Source organism: Heptranchias perlo, chromosome 5, assembly GCF_035084215.1.
Source record: "Heptranchias perlo isolate sHepPer1 chromosome 5, sHepPer1.hap1, whole genome shotgun sequence".
NCBI lineage: Eukaryota > Metazoa > Chordata > Chondrichthyes > Hexanchiformes > Hexanchidae > Heptranchias > Heptranchias perlo.
In genome coordinates, this window is record NC_090329.1 from 66,133,360 (window position 1) to 66,151,649 (window position 18,290).

The following is an 18,290-nucleotide window of genomic DNA, read 5'->3' on the forward strand; positions in this document are numbered from 1 at the left end:
CTGTAATGTTTAGAACATGGTTAATTTAATTTTATTAGAGATGATGCAGAGTGCTCTTGTGCCAGGCAGTGTATTCTGTACTGAAATAACTGTATACCCTGATCTTTCCTCCTCTTCCTCTTTCCTCCCCCCCCCCCCCCCCCACCCCCCTGCCCCCCATTTGTTTCATTGCTGCTAAATGTTGTTAGTTGTTTGCAGATTATAATATTCAATCACTCACTTGAAATTTATTTGAGCAATGGGTGAAAATATGTTGTAGATTGGCAATTTTAAGATTGGATGGTGGGGCAAGATTCTCTGTCTCATGCGCTCTCTAACACAATTTGTGCATGTAACAGTAGGCAAAATCAAGGATTTGTTCAGTGTTGAATTGAGTAAGTGGATCTAGTGAGAAGTTGTAACATTGTTGCACAGTTGATTTTCTCTCTAGACAGTCCAGTACTTTATCGAGTGTAGTCACATGCAACACTGTTGCAATAAATGTATTTTTTTTCTGCCGTGCACAGCTGAGGGTTTCGCACAGACGCTGGTTAGGCTGATTGGAATGATCAATGTGTAATGACTGGGCATTGGAGGCGCGGGGCATTAGACATATTTACATTCGCTTCTGTTGCTATACCTCCTGATGTAAAGGTGCAGAGAAGATTTAGGGGGTGAAATTCGACTTTGACGGTACCTCAAAACAGGCGATAGTGAATCGGCAGCCTGCCTGATTTTCTTTTCCATTGAAGTCAATTCCACCCCCCCCCCCCCCCCCACCCTGGACAATTTAAATAATTAAGGGACTAACCAAACTATTTTAGGAAAATGAATTTTGTTTTCTTAAGTTTTACATCATATATCACAAGTGTAAGCTTAAAAAAAACTAGGAAAATCAGATATTTGTGTACTGAGTGCTGTTTTTAAAAACCAAATTGCAAATTTATAAACATTGATTGCAGTATAGAGAGAATTTGCCAGTATCTGACACATAGGGAATATGCAAAGTCTTTCTGCCAGTTTCTCTTTCCCTCTTCCCCCCCCCCCCCCCCCCCCCAAAACCATGAGAGACTAAACTTATATGGGAAGATTGCTGCTACAGTGAGAATTAATTCTGAATATAGGAACAATTGAGCTGCCTAATGGTGTCCACTACTTGAATGGGTATAGGTCAAAATCCAATGCAGTGGTAGTATTCTGCTCTTTGGTTGTCCTTTCAATCATTTCTATTGGCCATAGCATTACTTAAGTAAATACTGTTCACAGTGATCAGCAATAACGTGGCGACATCTTGTGCTTTACTGAAACCTTCCCGCATGACTGTACTTTTCACCACTCGCCCTGCCTAAACCACCCTTATCGCCAAAACACATCTTGGTCTCCCCCTACTTCTTTGACACTTACTACTTTGAGTACCTCTCCTTATTCCCCTCCTCTCTTTAAAATTCTTGTTCTCTACCGCTGTCCCCACGCCTAGTTTTTCATCACTATATCCTCTTTTTTTTCCCCTCCTTCTACACTGAGCAACTCTTCATCCTTGGTGATTTCAATCTCCATCTCAACTCACCTTGCTCTCTTTGATTTCACTATCCTCCTATCCTCCCTTAACCCCTCCCCCACATAAACTCTCCTACCCATGTTCATGGTCATCCCCTTGACCTGGTCCCTCTACTCCCATTGTCTCGATCACAGACAAGGCCATCTCTGATCACTTCCTTGTAAGCATTGACTTTGACCAACCTCACTTCCTTCTGAATCTGCCCCTGGAAAAGCAAACTCTTCCCTCCCGTCACTCACTTCACTTTCAAACTCATAACTGTCTATCCATTCATCACAATACTTCTGCAGCTGTTCATCTATTCAATTACTCCTTTACCTCTGCTTTTGCCCTTGCCCCCAGAAAAACTCTCCCACCCTAGTTGTTCCCCCGGTATGGCTCCATTTTTGCTCTCAAGTCCAAGGGGCGAAGACTTGAGCGTAGCTGGAGCACAACTGGTTTAGCCATCGATCACCAGATCTGGCTGGATCACATCAAGCACCATCAAGCCCTGCTCTCCACTGCCAAAACTGCTCATTACTCCAGGATCATCCTGGAATGCAAAGATTGCCCCTGGCTTCTCTTCACTAGAAACCTATCTAATTAAACCCTACCCCTGCCCCTGTTGCAAGCTACTGCCCCATCTCGAACATCTGTTTTCTCTCAAGTCCTTGAATGTGTTGTTGCCTCCCAAATCCAAGGCCATCCTTCCTGTAATTCCATATTTGAATCGTTCCAATCAGGTTTCCACCCCTGCCACAGCACTAAAACAGCCCTAATCAAAGTCACAAATTACATCCTCTGTGATTGTCCTTTTCGACCTTTCTGCAGCCTTTCACATGGTCAACCAGACCATCCTCCTCCAACACCACCTCTGTTGACCAGCTGATTGGGACAGCCCTCACTTGGTTCCAGTCTAACCTATTCATTCGTAGCCAGAGCATCTTCAGCAGTAGCCTCTCTTCCTGACCTTGCACAGTTGCCTCAAGTCCCCCAAGGATCTATCCCTGGGCCCCTCCTATTCCTTATCTACATACTACCCTACTGCGACATCATCTGCAGACAAAGCTTCAAGTTCCTTTATGTATGCTGATGACACCCAGCTCTACCTCCTTCGCCTTTCTTAACCCCCTTCGTTGCCTCTGTTGTCAGCCTGCTTGTCTGACGTCCAGTCCAGTTAAAAATTGGGAAGACCAAAGCCATCGTGTTTGGTCCCTGCCACAAACTCCACCCTTGCCTCCCTTCCCATCCCCCACCCAGCCAATGTCTCAGGTTGAAGTTGACTGTTGGCAACCTATTTGACTCGAAGCTAAGCTTCAGGCCCCATATCCTCTACATCACAAAGACTGCCTTCTTTGATCTCTGTAATGTTGCCTGCCTCCTCCCCATCTGTTGCCAAAACCTTCATCCATGTCTTTGCACCGCCAAACTGGACTGTTCCAAAGCCCTCCTAGCCAGCTTCCTGTTCCATCCTTCAAAATCTTCAGCTTATCCAAAACGCTACTGCCCATACCATGTCCCACACATCCATCACTCCTGTGCTGCTGACCTACATTGGCTTCTGGTCCCCCAACACATCTAATTTTAAAATTCTTATCCTAGTGTTCAAATCCCTCCATGGCCTCACCCCTCCCCATCTTTGTAACCTCCTCCAGCTTTACAAGCCTATGAGAATTCTGCATTCCTCTAACTCTTGACTTGTGAATCCCAATTCTCTTTGCCCCACCAATGGTGGCCTAAACCTCTCCACCTCTCTCGCCTATAAACACTCTCCTGAAAACCTACCTTTTTGATTAAGCTTTGTCACCCCTGGAGCACTCAACTCCCAAGCCCAACATCACTCCCTTAACTAGTATCTGCTGATTTCTGTCTTGTATCAAATTTTTGTGCACCTCCAAATTTTAGCTAATGTCTCAAGTTTATGTATCAGTCTTTTGTGTGGGACTAATCAAAGACTTTCTGGAAGTCTAGTTATACTATATAAATGGGGGTTTTGTGTATCCATTTGAGCATCACTTTCTCAAAAAAAAAGTCCAAGATCTTGGTCAAGCAGGATCTACCCCATTTGAAACTTTGGCTGCTACTTCCTAGGTTATTTTTATATAGTTAATTTCCTTAATTTTGTTCCTAAAGGTCAATTTTACTGATTATTGATGTAATACTAATGGGTCTTTAGTTTGATTTTTCAAAGAAGACAAATAGGAACCATGTTGGCATGTATCCAATCCAGTGGGGCCACCCCTGTATTTGTTGACTTCCTTATGACCATCAGCACTTTGTAGATTTTGTCCCTAGCCTCACTTAACATCTTCTGGTATATGGTGTCTGTCCCATAGGAATTATTAGTATTGAGACTGTTTGGAACCTCTATGCAAGTGATGGCAATATTTTTTTAAATTTTTTGGAATGTGGGCAATGCTGGCAACACAACATTTATTGTCCATCCCCAGTTCCCCTGAGGGCATTGAGTCAACCATGTCAGATGGGACTGGAACAATACCAACTGAGTGAAGCTGAAAATCCATACTCTCAAATTTAATGGTAAACCTGGATTACAGAATCTGCTCTCAGCATATATAAGAATTTATAGCATAGTCTTAGATATAATACACTAATTAATTATTCTTTTTTGACTTGCCTATGGTCCTCTAATTTTCTCCCCACACATGATATAAATTTAGTACTTATTCCTAAGAATGTCAGCAAATTAAGTTGGAGGTCATTTAACTGTTTTGCACTTCCAAATGTGTTAGAAAATACTGGCTACATTAACTTTTAGTTTAGCTTTTATGCCTTGCATTTTTTTTGCATCTCTGGGATAATTTTTTTTAAAAGTTGGGATACTACTTTTTGTAGTTTTAAAAAAACCTCCCAATTCCAAATATTCCCTGTACTATTTTTTTTTAAAAAATAAACATACTTTTTTTTTAACACTTTCTGATAATTTAAATCTTTGTGGGTGGCTTATTGCCAGCAATGTTGTTTTTAAACTTGCCCCTTTAATTGTAGCATGAAATGATGGTGACATGTTCTTTTAGAATGTTTTGAAGCAGCATTGAAATAATTTTTGCTGAAATGTTTTATTTGCCACCAGTATTTCATGTTATAAATATTGTAGGGAAGGAAGGTTAACTACTGAAAATAGGCCATGCTGCTGCAGATCAGTTTGGTGATAGAAAAAAAAGTATTAAATCTTTGTATACACAAGGGTTCACTTTCTTTTATCGCTGTTAGTGATTTAAAAAAAATACTTTGGGTGAATTTTTAAGGGGAAAGCACTGAATTGAATCTTTAATACCAATGCCTTTCCTATTAAAAATGTTTAATTCTTTTCTGCCCCAGCTGTCATGCTACCTTGTTGCATTGGCCTGGTTCCAAAAGTAATATATTGGCATGAGAATGAACTGTAATTTCCAACAGCACCTCTAATAAACATCTTTTGTGCATTAGGTCTTGTGCTGGCTCTGTTAGGTATTGATGGCTGTACTGAGTACTCTAAAGTGCCAGTTGTAATCAATATCAGGAAAATCTTGGCATCAAATTATCAAAAGAAACCTTGTGATGCCCTGGAAAAAGCTGTGAGACCTACATTTGTGAGCAACAGTGACGTAGCAACGAATTGATACTGAATACTTAACTAAATTCAGTAGTTTAGAAGCCTAAACTTAAAAGAAATGAATTGGATATTGGACAGTGCAAGAACACAATATTAGGGTTTGGCTGACTATACTTAAATTAAGTTCTCATAGTGACTTAATTTGCAAATTAAGTCACTAACACCCAAGTTGAAAGCGCACTCAAACTAAGTTAAGTAATGTTGAATCATTTCAACTTTGTACTGGATAAATGCTACTTTATAGAGGCACTGGAAGGAGCCCACTGCTCTGGCAGGTAATGAATACTTGACTTATTTGTCATTAAATGCTAATCCCTAGTGTCAGAGGTGTATCATCCTCTATTCAAACAACTCTGATTTTTAAAAATTCCTCATTTATAGTCTTAAATAGAAGCATTATATGCAAAAAAAACAATGATTCATCTAGATGGGCTTGATCATGGATTTTCAGTATCTGGACCATGTTTGAAACTGGTGTCCCAAGAGTTTAAAACTATATACAAGAATTTTTTCCCCTTAAGGCATATGTGCCATCTCTGAGAGCAACTGGAGGGCTACAGTCATGCTGAAGGAAATATCAAAACTTTGGTCTGGTCATATTGAAGCAACCAGCTCAGCTTTTCAAATCCTTTGATTTAATTGGCTGAAAATCTTTGTCGGTTTTTAACTGATTAGAGGTGAATTTTGGACATTGTGAGTCCCACCTTCATAGTAGACAGTGTGATTCTTGAGGGAAAGCATGGTATTTAAAGTTGCAAAAACATAGAAAAGTTAGAATAGGGTATACTATTTAAAAATAGTTCAAAAATTAAGTTAAAATTGAGTCAAAGTGAAGGGAATGTAGGGGCATGGAAGTAGTTTGTTTTTTTTTGTCTTTTTATTGTACAGGGCTAGTATAGTGATAGATTATTACAATGGGGTTTGTTTCGCTGTCACAGTGCATGAATTGTGATATTGTGTATGTACTTATTGAACCTACAGATCTTTTTAACCCATGAAGGAATGTTTATAATCAGTAATAGCTTATTTTCAAATACTTGCCAGAAAGATTTCCCTGGGTATTATGCTTGACATAATCAGGAATGCCAAGTCTTTGTGGAATGTCTGACCACCTCCATTTCAGAAAGAAGAAATTGGAGTGGATCCTGTCTGTCGTGCTCAGTGATGGAATGATGAAAGGGCCCTAATTATTGCTACTCCGGATTAGCAGGTTTTGCTCCTGTGATTCGAAACGGGTTTTCTAATCTTCACTGCATCATGGGGAGGTGTTCAGAGGCTAGCTGCCTCACTCTGCTCTTGTGCACCTCCTTCTGCTTGGTTATTAATTGGAATTGGCAGAGCATGAGGCCAAGTCATAAAGGGAAGGAGAAATCCCTTACAAAATATAAACTTTGATAAAAAGCAGAAATTTTACCATTTTTGGACAAAATCCCCATTTCACAATCACGTGGTAAATCTTGGGTAGTGTAAGGCAGGTTTATAAACTGCTCTAAATTTCTAGGCTGATTAGAGCTCTGACTATTGAAATTCGTAGGTTTGCTATGTGCACATGTTCGGAATCATTTTGGTTTGAACTGCTTTATTCAGTAAACAAAATGTAATTTTGGATTTTAAAGAATCTAAAATTTTTTTTCAGCTGGATGTTGAGAAGCTTGTTCCTGTTCTTAGCAGCAAAAATGGCATTACTCCAAATCCTGCTGTTCCCTCCACAACTGTTGAGCCATCTTCAGCTGACAAAACAAAAGTGTTTTTTGTGGATGAATCAGAGCCCCTCCTTCGCTGTGACTCAACTTCAAGTACTTCATCTTCAGTTCTCAGCAGAACTGGATCCTTCATTTCCAAAGGTAAAACTGAACTTTATTTATAATTGCTTCTAAAATTTAGTCCATTACTTAAGCTGTATGGTTTATATTTTAGTTTTCTAAGGGTACTGAAACCATTTAAATTGGAGAGTTAAAATAGTATCACTTACTGTGTAATGTTTTCCCATTTTACTTGGAGCTATGTCCATATCATTTGATATTGAAATTATTTTATTTACAAAGACAGTTCTAGGAATGACTGTTTTATATAAATTCACCATTAAAACTGCAAGTGGGCTACCATAAATGGTGGTGACTTTAAAAAGCAGCTGCCACCACCCCTAATTCATTCCATTTCTCCATCACACTGGTGCAGTGGTTCTACCAGCACTGATCAGTTTCTCTTCCACAGGCATTGAATATTATGGGGGTAATGATGTTAAAGATGCCCCTACTTGTATGGCTTTAAATATTTGTGGAGGAGGGATGTTACCAGTTTGAGGAGGCATGGGAGTGATTATGGTACCATAGTTTGTTATGGTGCTTCCTCTGTGGAAATTTGCCACTTGAATTTTTTTAGTGCAGTAAAATAATTTATACATGCAGCAATCAAGTTTTCTTTAAAAAATCTACATTTTGGTCATTCAGCAGGCTAAGACTGAAGGTGCAACAGTATGAATGCAAAGTGAAACTAATTTTAAAAAAACATAAAAGCCTCACCTGATGGTTCAGTTAGTATCAAAACTGGCCAGTTTGGAACAGCCACATAGTTCAATGGCTGGTCTCTGATGCATGAACCAATTTCAGCCAGGGTAGCAGGAGGAGAACTACAATCGACTGCTGTGATCCTGGGCAAGGGTGGAGGAAAAATCAGCAGGAGGCTATCCAGTGGTCGTGGATGTTTGATTGGGATGGGATTTGGTTTAATTGATGCCTCCAGAGTTGAACAACCTACTAAACATACATACCTTGCCTATTCTCATTCTTTGTTGAATGGCCTCTTCAGCAAGGTAATGGAGGACATGTGTGAATTCGTACTCCAGCATGAATTAACACCTTTTGGGAGGGGACAAAAATGGAAGAAGAAAATAAAAACCCTAATTTTAATTTTTTCGCTCATGACCTTTGTGGGTGGAACTGTTCAAAAATATTCAAACGGGCCTAAATATTCTCTCTTCCCTTCTGAACTGCAGAGAAGAAAGACACCATTTTACGACAGGTACGTTTGGATCCTTGTGACCTGCAGCCTGTGTTTGACGACATGCTTCATATTCTTAACCAAGAGGAGCTCAGAGTGATTGAAGAGATTCCCCACGCAGAGGACAAACTGGACAAGCTCTTCGAGATTGCTGGAGGGAAGAGTCAGGACGCCAGCCAGAAACTTCTGGACTCTGTTTATAGCCACTTACCTGACCTTCTTTAATCTCACAGCATTGTATGTGATCAGTCATACTTATTGATGGCAGTAATGGCTGGCCAGTGCCAGTAACATTAAACAAAGCTTGAACTTGCTCAGGCTATGTTGGGAATTTAGCCCATCAAAGTGGTGATATTGGGTCATTCACTTTGTACTCTGGAATTGGAAGTTTGCTTCCACTGATAGAAGCATGGCATCCACCTGGCATGTAGAAGCCAGTAATTTGGTCCTCCTTTCATTGTGTTCTTTTTTGTTAACTGAAACTTCATTCCTAAGCAAATTGTGTGCACTTTTTGTATTCCATTTACTGTATTTAACTGATATGGGGTATTCTATGTACTCATGCACTAACTTTTAAACAATTCCTGAAGTAAGTTTGGAATAGTGATGTCTTCTATGGATCCTGCTTTGATTTGATTTTTTTCTTAAATTGTGCTGAAGTCTGGTTGCTAAATGTTCACTTTCTGCTTTTTAATGCAAAAATAATTTTTCATTTTGTTTTTCCACACTGTTTGCTCCTGATCTATTACAGACTTTTGTTTTTGCTGTTGAAATGGCTGCAGAAGTAGCTCTGGTTCACAATGATACCTGAGCACAGAGTTTTAATAATCAACATAGTACTTGAACCAGGCTGTTGTACTTGTTAACTTTTACATGTATTTTCAACAGCTGTCTAAAATGGGGATGAAATGGAATACTGACTAGAACTGCTATATAGGATACTATAAAATGATTCCAGGATATTGTATTAAATTGTCATAGCTGGTGGAGTGCTGTTCATGGGAGAAACTATTTTGTGGTTATGTTTCCAAGAGAGAAAATGTTGACAGAAGTTGCTTCACCAGTTGGGATGATATAGCTGGTTATATATCGAGCAGAACTGGTGCTAGACTGCAGATCTTTAGACAACTTCAGCAGTACTAATTGTCGCATACGACTACTTGCTGCAGAGAACAAAATGATTTTTAGCAATCTGCTCGGCAAAGGTGGAGAAGGATATGCTTGTTTATTTTTTAAAAAACTACTTGGAACAAGACTGTTACTGTCCAGGATGATACTAATTTATTCAGGGTACAAATAATTGAGTTTATTACTATTATCTGGTAAAATCATGCTGCATTTAACTCCACTCTATATCACCGATGTAAACTATTAACATGGTACATCCTAATAAAAGTTCAAACTGCTTTTTTTTCCCACAATGAAGTGTGTGTGTGTGTTTTGTCCTAACACTGAAGGTCAAAGCTCTGGTTTGAGTCCAAGTTGTCAGATAGTAACAGAACATTCAGTATGTGTACAAAAGGATTTGTTTTTATATGAAAGAAAATTTAGACTTGCTGTTTTTCTTGTGCCACTCCTCCAGACATAGGCACTTATGGCTGTTGGATTGATCTCATTTTCTTCTATACTTACCAGTGGGTGAGTAGCAGATGTGCTTAATGTGTGATAGGTTGGGTAGAAGTTGACTCTTAACCTAGAGGTGGAGTGCCTGCCTTGCAATAGTTGTGTGCGGAAGGACTGGGACTAAAACTTTACTAGAAAATTTGAGACTTTTTGTTAGAACAGAGGAGATTAGGGGGTGATTTGATGGAAGTGTTTAGCATTGAAGAGAGAGGACAGAGTAGATAGACCCAGATTGTATCCAGTGGTTGAGGGGCTAGAGTGAGGGCACATAGATAGAAGATTAAATGTAAGAAATTTAGCACAAACAGCAGGAGTAACACCTTTTATACAGTGAGAGGCTTTGGAATGTACAACCAGAGTTAGTGATTGAAACACAGGCCATGTAAAATTAAAGAATAGGTTAGACAGGTGGTTGAAGGAGTGGTAGTAAAAGGATGTAGGAACAAGGGTAGGGTAGGTACATGGTCAAGCAACAGCCTGACATAGCCCTACTCAGAATCATACCTTTCAGCCAACGTCCCAGACTCTTCCATCCCTGGGTATCCAGTGCACTCAGCTGTTTCTTGATATCACGTAGAGTGAATTGAATTGGCTGAAGACTGGCTTCTGTGATGGTGGGGATATCGGGAGGAGGCAGAGATGGATCATCCACTCGGCACTTCTGGCTGAAGATGATTGCAAACGCTTCAGCCTTGTCTTTTGCACTCACGTGCTGGACTCTGCCATCGTTAAGGATGGGGATGTTTACAGAGCCTCCTCCTCCCGTTAGTTGTTTAATTGTCCACCACCATTCACGACTGGATGTGGTCGGACTGCAGAGCTTTGATCTGATCCGTTGGCTGTGGAATCACATAGCTCTATCTGTAGCATGTTGCTTCCGCTGTTTAGCATGCATGTAGTCCGGAGTTGTAGCTTCACCAGTTTGGCACCTCATTTTTCGGTACGCTTGGTCCTGCTCCTGGTATGCTCTTCTACGCTCATTGAACCACGGTTGATCCCCTGACTTATTGGTAATGGTAGAGTGAGGAATATAGGATTGTGCTGGAATACGATTCTGCTGCTGCTGATGGCCCACAGTGCCTCATGGATGCCCAGTTTTGAGCTGCTAGATCTGTTCTGAATCTATCCCATTTAGCACGGTGGTAGTGCCACACAACACGTTGGATGGTGTCAGTGTGAAGATGTCCTCTCTGTCCTCTGCCTACTACACTGTTCCAATGAAGCTCAAGGAACAGCTCCTCATCTTTCGATTAGGCACTTTACAACCTTCTGCACTCAACATTGATTTCAATAACTTCAGACCATAACCACTTCTCCCATTTTTTCAGACAGCAAATGCTGATAATGGTTCTGATGTTGCCATTTACAGCTCCTCTAGACTCATCTTTTGTTTCTTGTCCCATTACCACTCCTTTTGTCATTTCATCACTCCTGCCCTCCACCCTATCAGAGACCTTCCTTTTTGTTGCTTCCTCCCCACCCACTCCCCCTTCCCTGGCTCTGTACTTGCTTAAAAAACGTTAAATCTTCAACTTCTTCCAGTTCTGATGAAAGGTCATCGATCTGAAACATTAACTGTTTCTTTCTCCACAGCTACTGCCTGACATGCTGAGTATTTCCTGCATTTTCTGTTTTTATTTCAGATTTCCAGTAGCTGCAGTATTTTGCTTTTGATCCAGATTTTAATATGGGATTCTTCAGGTTTTCCATTATTGTTCATCACACTGGCAAATCCAGTAACTGTTAAGTCAAATCCCCTTGGTGATATCAATATTTAAACAAAATGATTCACAAAAATCAAATGGGTAAATTGAAATAAACAAAGGATGATTGCAATTAATCATAATTCCTTATAGCTTTTTGCTCTCTGAAAAGAGACCCCCTCCCCACCCGTAGGAAATTTTAGAAGTTAAAGCTGTCATCAGCTGTTGTCATATGCACAAACACAAAATACCTGAAGATAGCACATAGAGAAAGATGTGACTGTGACAAAAAAAAACATTTCACAACATCTGGGAGTGGAGGGGAACTCCTTTAACTCTTTCAGAAAGATTTGTAAAACAATCCAACAGCTTGTCAAAAAGCATATCTGTGAAGATGGTTCCAGAAAATTTAGATATTGCAGATGCTTCTGCAGAGCTGCGGTTCTTTTAATACCATCCATGCTGTACGCAGGGCACCACTAACAGGTTGAAAAGAAGCACTACAAGTGCAACTTTGAATGCATAATGCAGTATTGAAAAAACATATGTATTAGATGCCAGCAGCTGAAGCCCTGCACATAGAATTTGGAATTATCTACATAGCTAGTAGCCATTTCTCCATGGTAGAAATATTTTAAGTGCATCATGTCCTGAACATATTTAAATGACCCAGTAGATTTATATTTTTAAACAATTTAGTATTTAATGATAAAATGTGTTTTATTTTAATAAGTTATTTTCTTTAATGCTACATGTAAAAATGCAAGTCAGAAAGATCAGAGTACTAAAAGCATATAATGGAAAGGTCTGTGACAAGATTATAATTATCTTGTAATCTTTGTCACAACATACTACCTTTATTAAGAATATTTTATTTTTGTTAGGTGTCACAAATAGCAAATTTTCCACATCTTTAGGATGCGTATCTACTTAACAAGACCCGTTATTAGACTCCCCCTGCCTCCCACCCCATCTGATGCCATTAAGATTCTCCCAATACCTCTTTCATGTGTTCAGGGTTCTCTGTTCCTGTGCCCCTCCTCCTTCTCAGATACTCAATGTCTGTCAATCCCCAAAGATCCACTTCTCTCCCATTGTCTTGATCTCTCATAAAAAGACTCGGTAAGGAACAACTTTAGCTGGAAGGTTTCTCGGCTCTCTCAAGTATAGGGTATTGACTATTTCCATCAATGGTATAGGGACAAAGCTCCATGGAATATGAAGTAGGGAGAAATCTCCCTTTCATTGCTGGTACTGTGATTCCCCAGTGGAGCGAAGCACAAGTAAAGCTGATTATTTTACTTTCTCTTGAACAGTTACAGGTTGGTCAGTTGCACCTGCACATTTGTTCACTAACAATGCTCGTTCATTCAACTACTATGCTCCTGTCCTCTGGAACTCTTTACCCAGTTCTTTTCTCCTTGCCACCTGCATGTTTTTAGAAATCTCCAAACCCTCCTCTTTGACCATGCCTTTGGTTCCCCAGCCTAATTTCTCTATTTTCCCCCTTCCTCTAAGTTTGATGTCCACTATATCCTTTTCCACAGTGCAAAGCACTTGAGATGTCTTTCTGCTTGTGATGTGCACTATATAATTTCAGGTTATTGTTGTATATGGTGATATTTGGTTGAAGTTATGAGTATAGAGCCTTTTTAGTAGGAAATTACCAGGTGCATGAGACACACATTGAAACCACCCAACTGACAAGTACAGGCCAGAAGTATCCTACAGAGATATGTTATGTGTTCCTTTTTTGTCATTACAATTTTATTAAAAAATTAACAAATTGTGTATATAACAGTTGCAGTATCAGATACCACCAGCGACAATTCACACTCCAGCAAAATGATCCAGACCTTTTACAATGAAGAGCTTATACTCATTTAAATAAAGAGTGTTTCATGTATTTTATTTCAATGAAGAACACTGCTTCTTAGAATTGTGAGAACAAATGTTCCTGTGTAATCTCAAAACTTTCTACATGCTTCTCATAAAAATTCAGAAGCACGGTTGAAACTAATAGTGAGGTGCCATTTCTGTAAAAATGCTCCTACAATCCATATGCACTGGATCCTACCTAACATTTGTAAAAAAAAGAAATGGAGGTATTAATATAGAACTACTGTTCAAAGCAGATGGAGGCCCTTTCCTATATTAACTTAACTCAAAATTTATGTATGTACTTGCTTAAGAATCATTAACGAGTATAATCACCTATATAAAATACTAATTCTGTAGTGTTAGGGATAATGACCATAAACTGCAGTAACAGGAACATCTTAATATATTATCTTGGAGAGAATGGCAATTACTTGAAAATAGATTGCTTCCCCCGATGGTTCAGTTGATATAACTTGTGTCACTGAGTCATATAGATTAGAGGGGCCCAGGTACAATTGCTTGTCAGTGCTGAGTTGGTTGATCTCAGCCAAATTGCTGGTAGGGGTGGCTTGGCTTAGTTCGTAGTACTCTTGCCCTTAAGTCAGAAAGTTGTGGATTGAGGCCATTCTAAGATTTGATCTATGCCTGGTCTGCTTTTTCAGGTGAATGTAAAATTCCATGGTATTATTTGAAGAAGAGCAAAGGACTTCTCCCAGTGTAAATTCCAATATTTATCCATCAACCAACACCAAACAAACAGATTAATTGCTCATTCATATCATTTGTGGCTTGTGGGACCTTGCTGTATGCACATTGGCTGTCGTGTTTGTCTGCAACGCTAACTACACTTCAAAAGTATGGCTGTGGAACACTTTGGAACATCCTGAGGCCATGAACAGTTCTATATAAATACAAGTTCTTTCTTACGAGAGGTATTACAATTATCCTCAAGACCCCTGGGTTAAGTGTCATAATATGATACAGCACAGAGGGAGGCCATTCGGCCCACCATACCAGTGCCAGGTCTTTGCAAGAGCTATCCAATTAGTCCCAGTCCCCTGCTCTTTCCCGATAGTCCTGTAATTTATTTTCCCTTCAAGTATTTATCCAATTCCCTTTTGAAAGTTACTATTGAACCTGCTTCCACCACCCTTTCAGACAGTGCATTCCAGATCAATACAACTCGCTGTGTAAAAAAACGTTTCCTCATGTCACCACTGGTTGTTTTGCCGATCACCTTAAATCTGAGTCCTTCGGTTACTGACCCTTCTGCCACTGGAAATAGTTCCTCCTTATTTACTCTATCAAAACAGTTCATGATCTTGAACACCTCTATCAAAGCTCCTCTTAACCTTCTCTGTTCTAAGGAGAACAATCTCAGCTTCTCCACATAACTGAAGTCCCTCATCCCTGGTACCATTCTAGTAAATCTCTTCTGCACCCTCTCTAAGGCCTTGACATCTTTCCTAAAGTGTGGTGCTCAGAATTGAACATAATATTCTACTTGAGGCCTAATCAGTGTTTTATAAAGGTTTAGCATAACTTCCTTGCTTTTGTACTTTATGTCTCTATTAATAAAGCCGAGGATCCCATATGCTTTTTTAACAGCCTCCTCAAATTGTCCTGCCACCTTCAAAGATTTCTGAACATGCACCCCTCAAGTCTCTCTGTTCCTGCAACCCCTTTAAAATTGTAGCATTTAGTTTATATTGCCTCTCCTCATTCATCCTACCAAAATGTATCACTTCACACTTCTAGGTCATTAATATATGTCGAAAAGAGCAGTGGTCCGACCCCAGGGGAACACCATTGTATACCTCCCTCCAGTCGGAAAAACAAGCATTCACCACTACTCTCTGACCCTTAGCCAATTTTGCATCCATGCTGCCACTGTCCCTTTAATCCCATGGGCTTTAATTTTGTTAACAAGTCTATAATGTGGTACTTTATCAAATGCTTTTTGAAAGTCCACTTGCATGACATTGACTGCACAACCCTCATCAACCCTCTCCGTTACTTCATCAAAGAATTCAACCAAGTTAGTCACTTTAAATCAGCATTGCACACTGATTGATGCCATTTTCTTCCTACGTTACATGATTCCAGCGTTCGTTATCTGCGCCTGAGCTAACTCCTATACCAAGATGGCATCCGGCACATGTCACGCAGGAAACGTGCGTGCACATCCAAGATGCCACCTTGGATGTCGGAGAGTCCGTGTAGTGCCGAAACAACGAGCTCTACATGGCTCAATTTAGCGCCCGATATCTTTAACAGGAAAGGCTGAACAGGCTGGGGCTCTTTTCTTTAGAAAAGAGAAGACTGAGGGTGACCTGATAGAGGTCTTTAAGATAATCATAAGGTTTGATAGGGTAGACATAAAGAAAATGTTTCCACTTGCTGGGGAGACCAAAACTAGAGGTTTAAATAGTCACTAATAAATCTGAGAGGGAATTCAGGAGAATTGCCGGGTTATCCCTCTCACCTTTTTTGAACTGGGGTGTAACATTTGAAATCCTCCAGTGCTCTGGTGCTGCCCCGATATCTAAGGAGGATTGGAAGATTTTGGCCAGAGCCTCCGTAATTTCCACCCTTACTTCCCTCAGTAACCTAGGATGCATCCCATCTGGACCAGGTGACTTTTCTACTTTGAGTACTGACATTCTTTTAAGTACCTCCTCTTTATCTATTTTTATCCAATCCAATTTCTCCATGAACTCCTCCTTTACTGCTAAATTGGCAGCATCCTCTTCTCTAGTGAAGACCGATACAAAGTATTCATTTAGTACCTCAGCCATGTCCTTTGCCTCCACAAGAAGATCTCCTTTTTTGTCCTGAATTAGCCCCACCCTTCCTTTGTCTACCTTTTACTATTTATATGTTTATAAAAGATTTTGGGGTTCCCTTTTATGTCAGCCGCTAATCTATTCTCATACTCTCTCTTTGCCTCTCTTATTTCCTTTTTTAGATCTCCTCTGTACTTTCTGTATTTAGCTTGGTTCTCTACTGTATTATGAACCTTACATTCGTCATAAGCCTTCTTTTTCTGTTTCATTTTAATCTCCATAATTTTAGTCATCTAGGGAGCTCTAGCTTTGGATGCCCTTCCTTTCCCCCTCGTGGAATGTGTCGACTCTGTACCCAAACCATCTCCTCCTTGAAGGCCTCCCATTGTTCAATTTTTGATTCCAATCCACCTGGGCAAGATCCCTTTTTAACTCACTGAAATTAGCCCTCCACCAATTAAATAATTTATGCTTGATTGTTCCTTGTCCTTTTCCATAACTATTCTAGTTATGAGGAGGCTCCGTGAACAGCCCCATCCTCCAAGATGGCAGAGTCCAGCACGTGAGTGCAAAAGACAAGGCTGAAGCATTTGCAACCATCTTCAGCCAGAAGTGCCGAGTGGATGATCCATCTCTGCCTCCTTCCGATATCCCCATGATCACAGAAGCCTGTCTTTAGCCAATTCGATTTACTCCACGTGATATCAAGAAACGGCTGAGTGCACTGGATACAGCAAAGGCTATGGGCCCCGACAACATTCCGGCTGTAGTGCTGAAGAGTTGTGCTCCAGAACAAGCTGCGCCACTAGCCAAGCTGTTCCAGTACAGATACGACATTGGCATCTACCCGACAATGTGGAAAATTGACCAGGTACGTCCAGTCCACAAAAAGCAGGACAAATCCAATCCGGCCAATTACCGCCCCATCAGTCTACTCTCAATCATCAGCAAAGTAATGGAAGTTGTCATTGATAGTGCTATCAAGCAGCACTTACTCACCAATAACCTGCTCACCGATGCTCAGTTTGGGTTCCGCCAGGACCACTCGGCTCCAGACCTCATTACAGCCTTGGTCCAAACATGGACAAAAGAGCTGAATTCCAGAGGTGAGGTAAAACTGACTGCCCTTGACATCAAGGCAGCATTTGACCGAGTGTGGCACCAAGGAGCCCTAGTAAAATTGAAATCAATGGGAATCAGGGGGAAAACTCTCCAGTGGCTGGAGTCATACCTAGCACAAAGGAAGATGGGAGTGGTTGTAGGAGGCCAATCATCTCAGCCCCAGGACATTGCTGCAGGAGTTTGTCAGGGCAGTGTCCTAGGCCCAACCATCTTCAGATGCTTCATCAATGACCTTCCCTCCATCATAAGGTCAGAAATGGGGATGTTCGCTGATGATTGCAGTGTTCAGTTCCATTCGCAATGCCTCAGATAATGAAGCAGTCTGTGCCCACATGCAGCAAGACCTGGACAACATCCAGGCTTGGGCTGATAAGTGGCAAGTAACATTCGCGCCTGAAAAGTGCCAGGCAATGACCATCTCCATCAACAGAGAGTCTAACAACCTCCCCTTGACATTCAACGGCATTACCATTGCTGAATCCCCCACCGTCAACATCCTGGGGGGTCACCATTGACCAGAAACTTAACTGGATTAGCCATATAAATACTGTGGCTACAAGAGCAGGACAGAGGCTGGATATTCTGCCACTATTGCAGTCAAATTTTCTAGGTCAGTTCATTTGCCTCGTTTGTTGAGATCAGGTCATGTGTAAGGAGCACACTGGAAGAATAGATTGAGATGATTAAAGGTGAGTGTCACAGTGTAGGTATAGAAATTTTGAAATGCTTAGAAGGCATCTCAATAAGACTATAAGAGATAGGAGCAGGAGTAGGCCATTCGGCCCCTCGAGCCTGCTCCGCCATTCAATGAGATTATGGCTGATCTGATTTTTACCTCAACTTCAACTTCCTGCCTTTTCCCCATATCCTTTGACTCCCTTGCTGATCAAAAATTTGTCTAACTCAGCTTTGAATGTATTCAATGACTCAGCCTCCACAGCTTTTTGGGGTAAAGAATTCCAAAGATTCACGACCCTCTGGGAGAAGAAATTCCTCCTCATTTCCATCTTAAATGGGCGACCCCTTATTCTGAGACTATGCCC

At 40.6% G+C, this 18,290-nt stretch overlaps 1 protein-coding gene across 1 annotated transcript in view; it reads left to right on the top strand.

Annotated features, from left to right (window-relative positions):
• tnfrsf21 (tumor necrosis factor receptor superfamily, member 21) overlaps nucleotides 1–9,553 on the top strand; it is a 72,724-nt gene extending 63,171 nt beyond the window's left edge. The window contains exons 5-6 of the mRNA XM_067984524.1: nucleotides 6,769–6,976; nucleotides 8,128–9,553. Of these exons, the coding sequence (XP_067840625.1) occupies nucleotides 6,769–6,976; nucleotides 8,128–8,357 (438 nt within the window). The 3' untranslated portion in view covers nucleotides 8,358–9,553. The remainder of the gene's footprint in view (nucleotides 1–6,768; nucleotides 6,977–8,127) is intronic.
• Nucleotides 9,554–18,290: the final 8,737 nt, after the last annotated feature.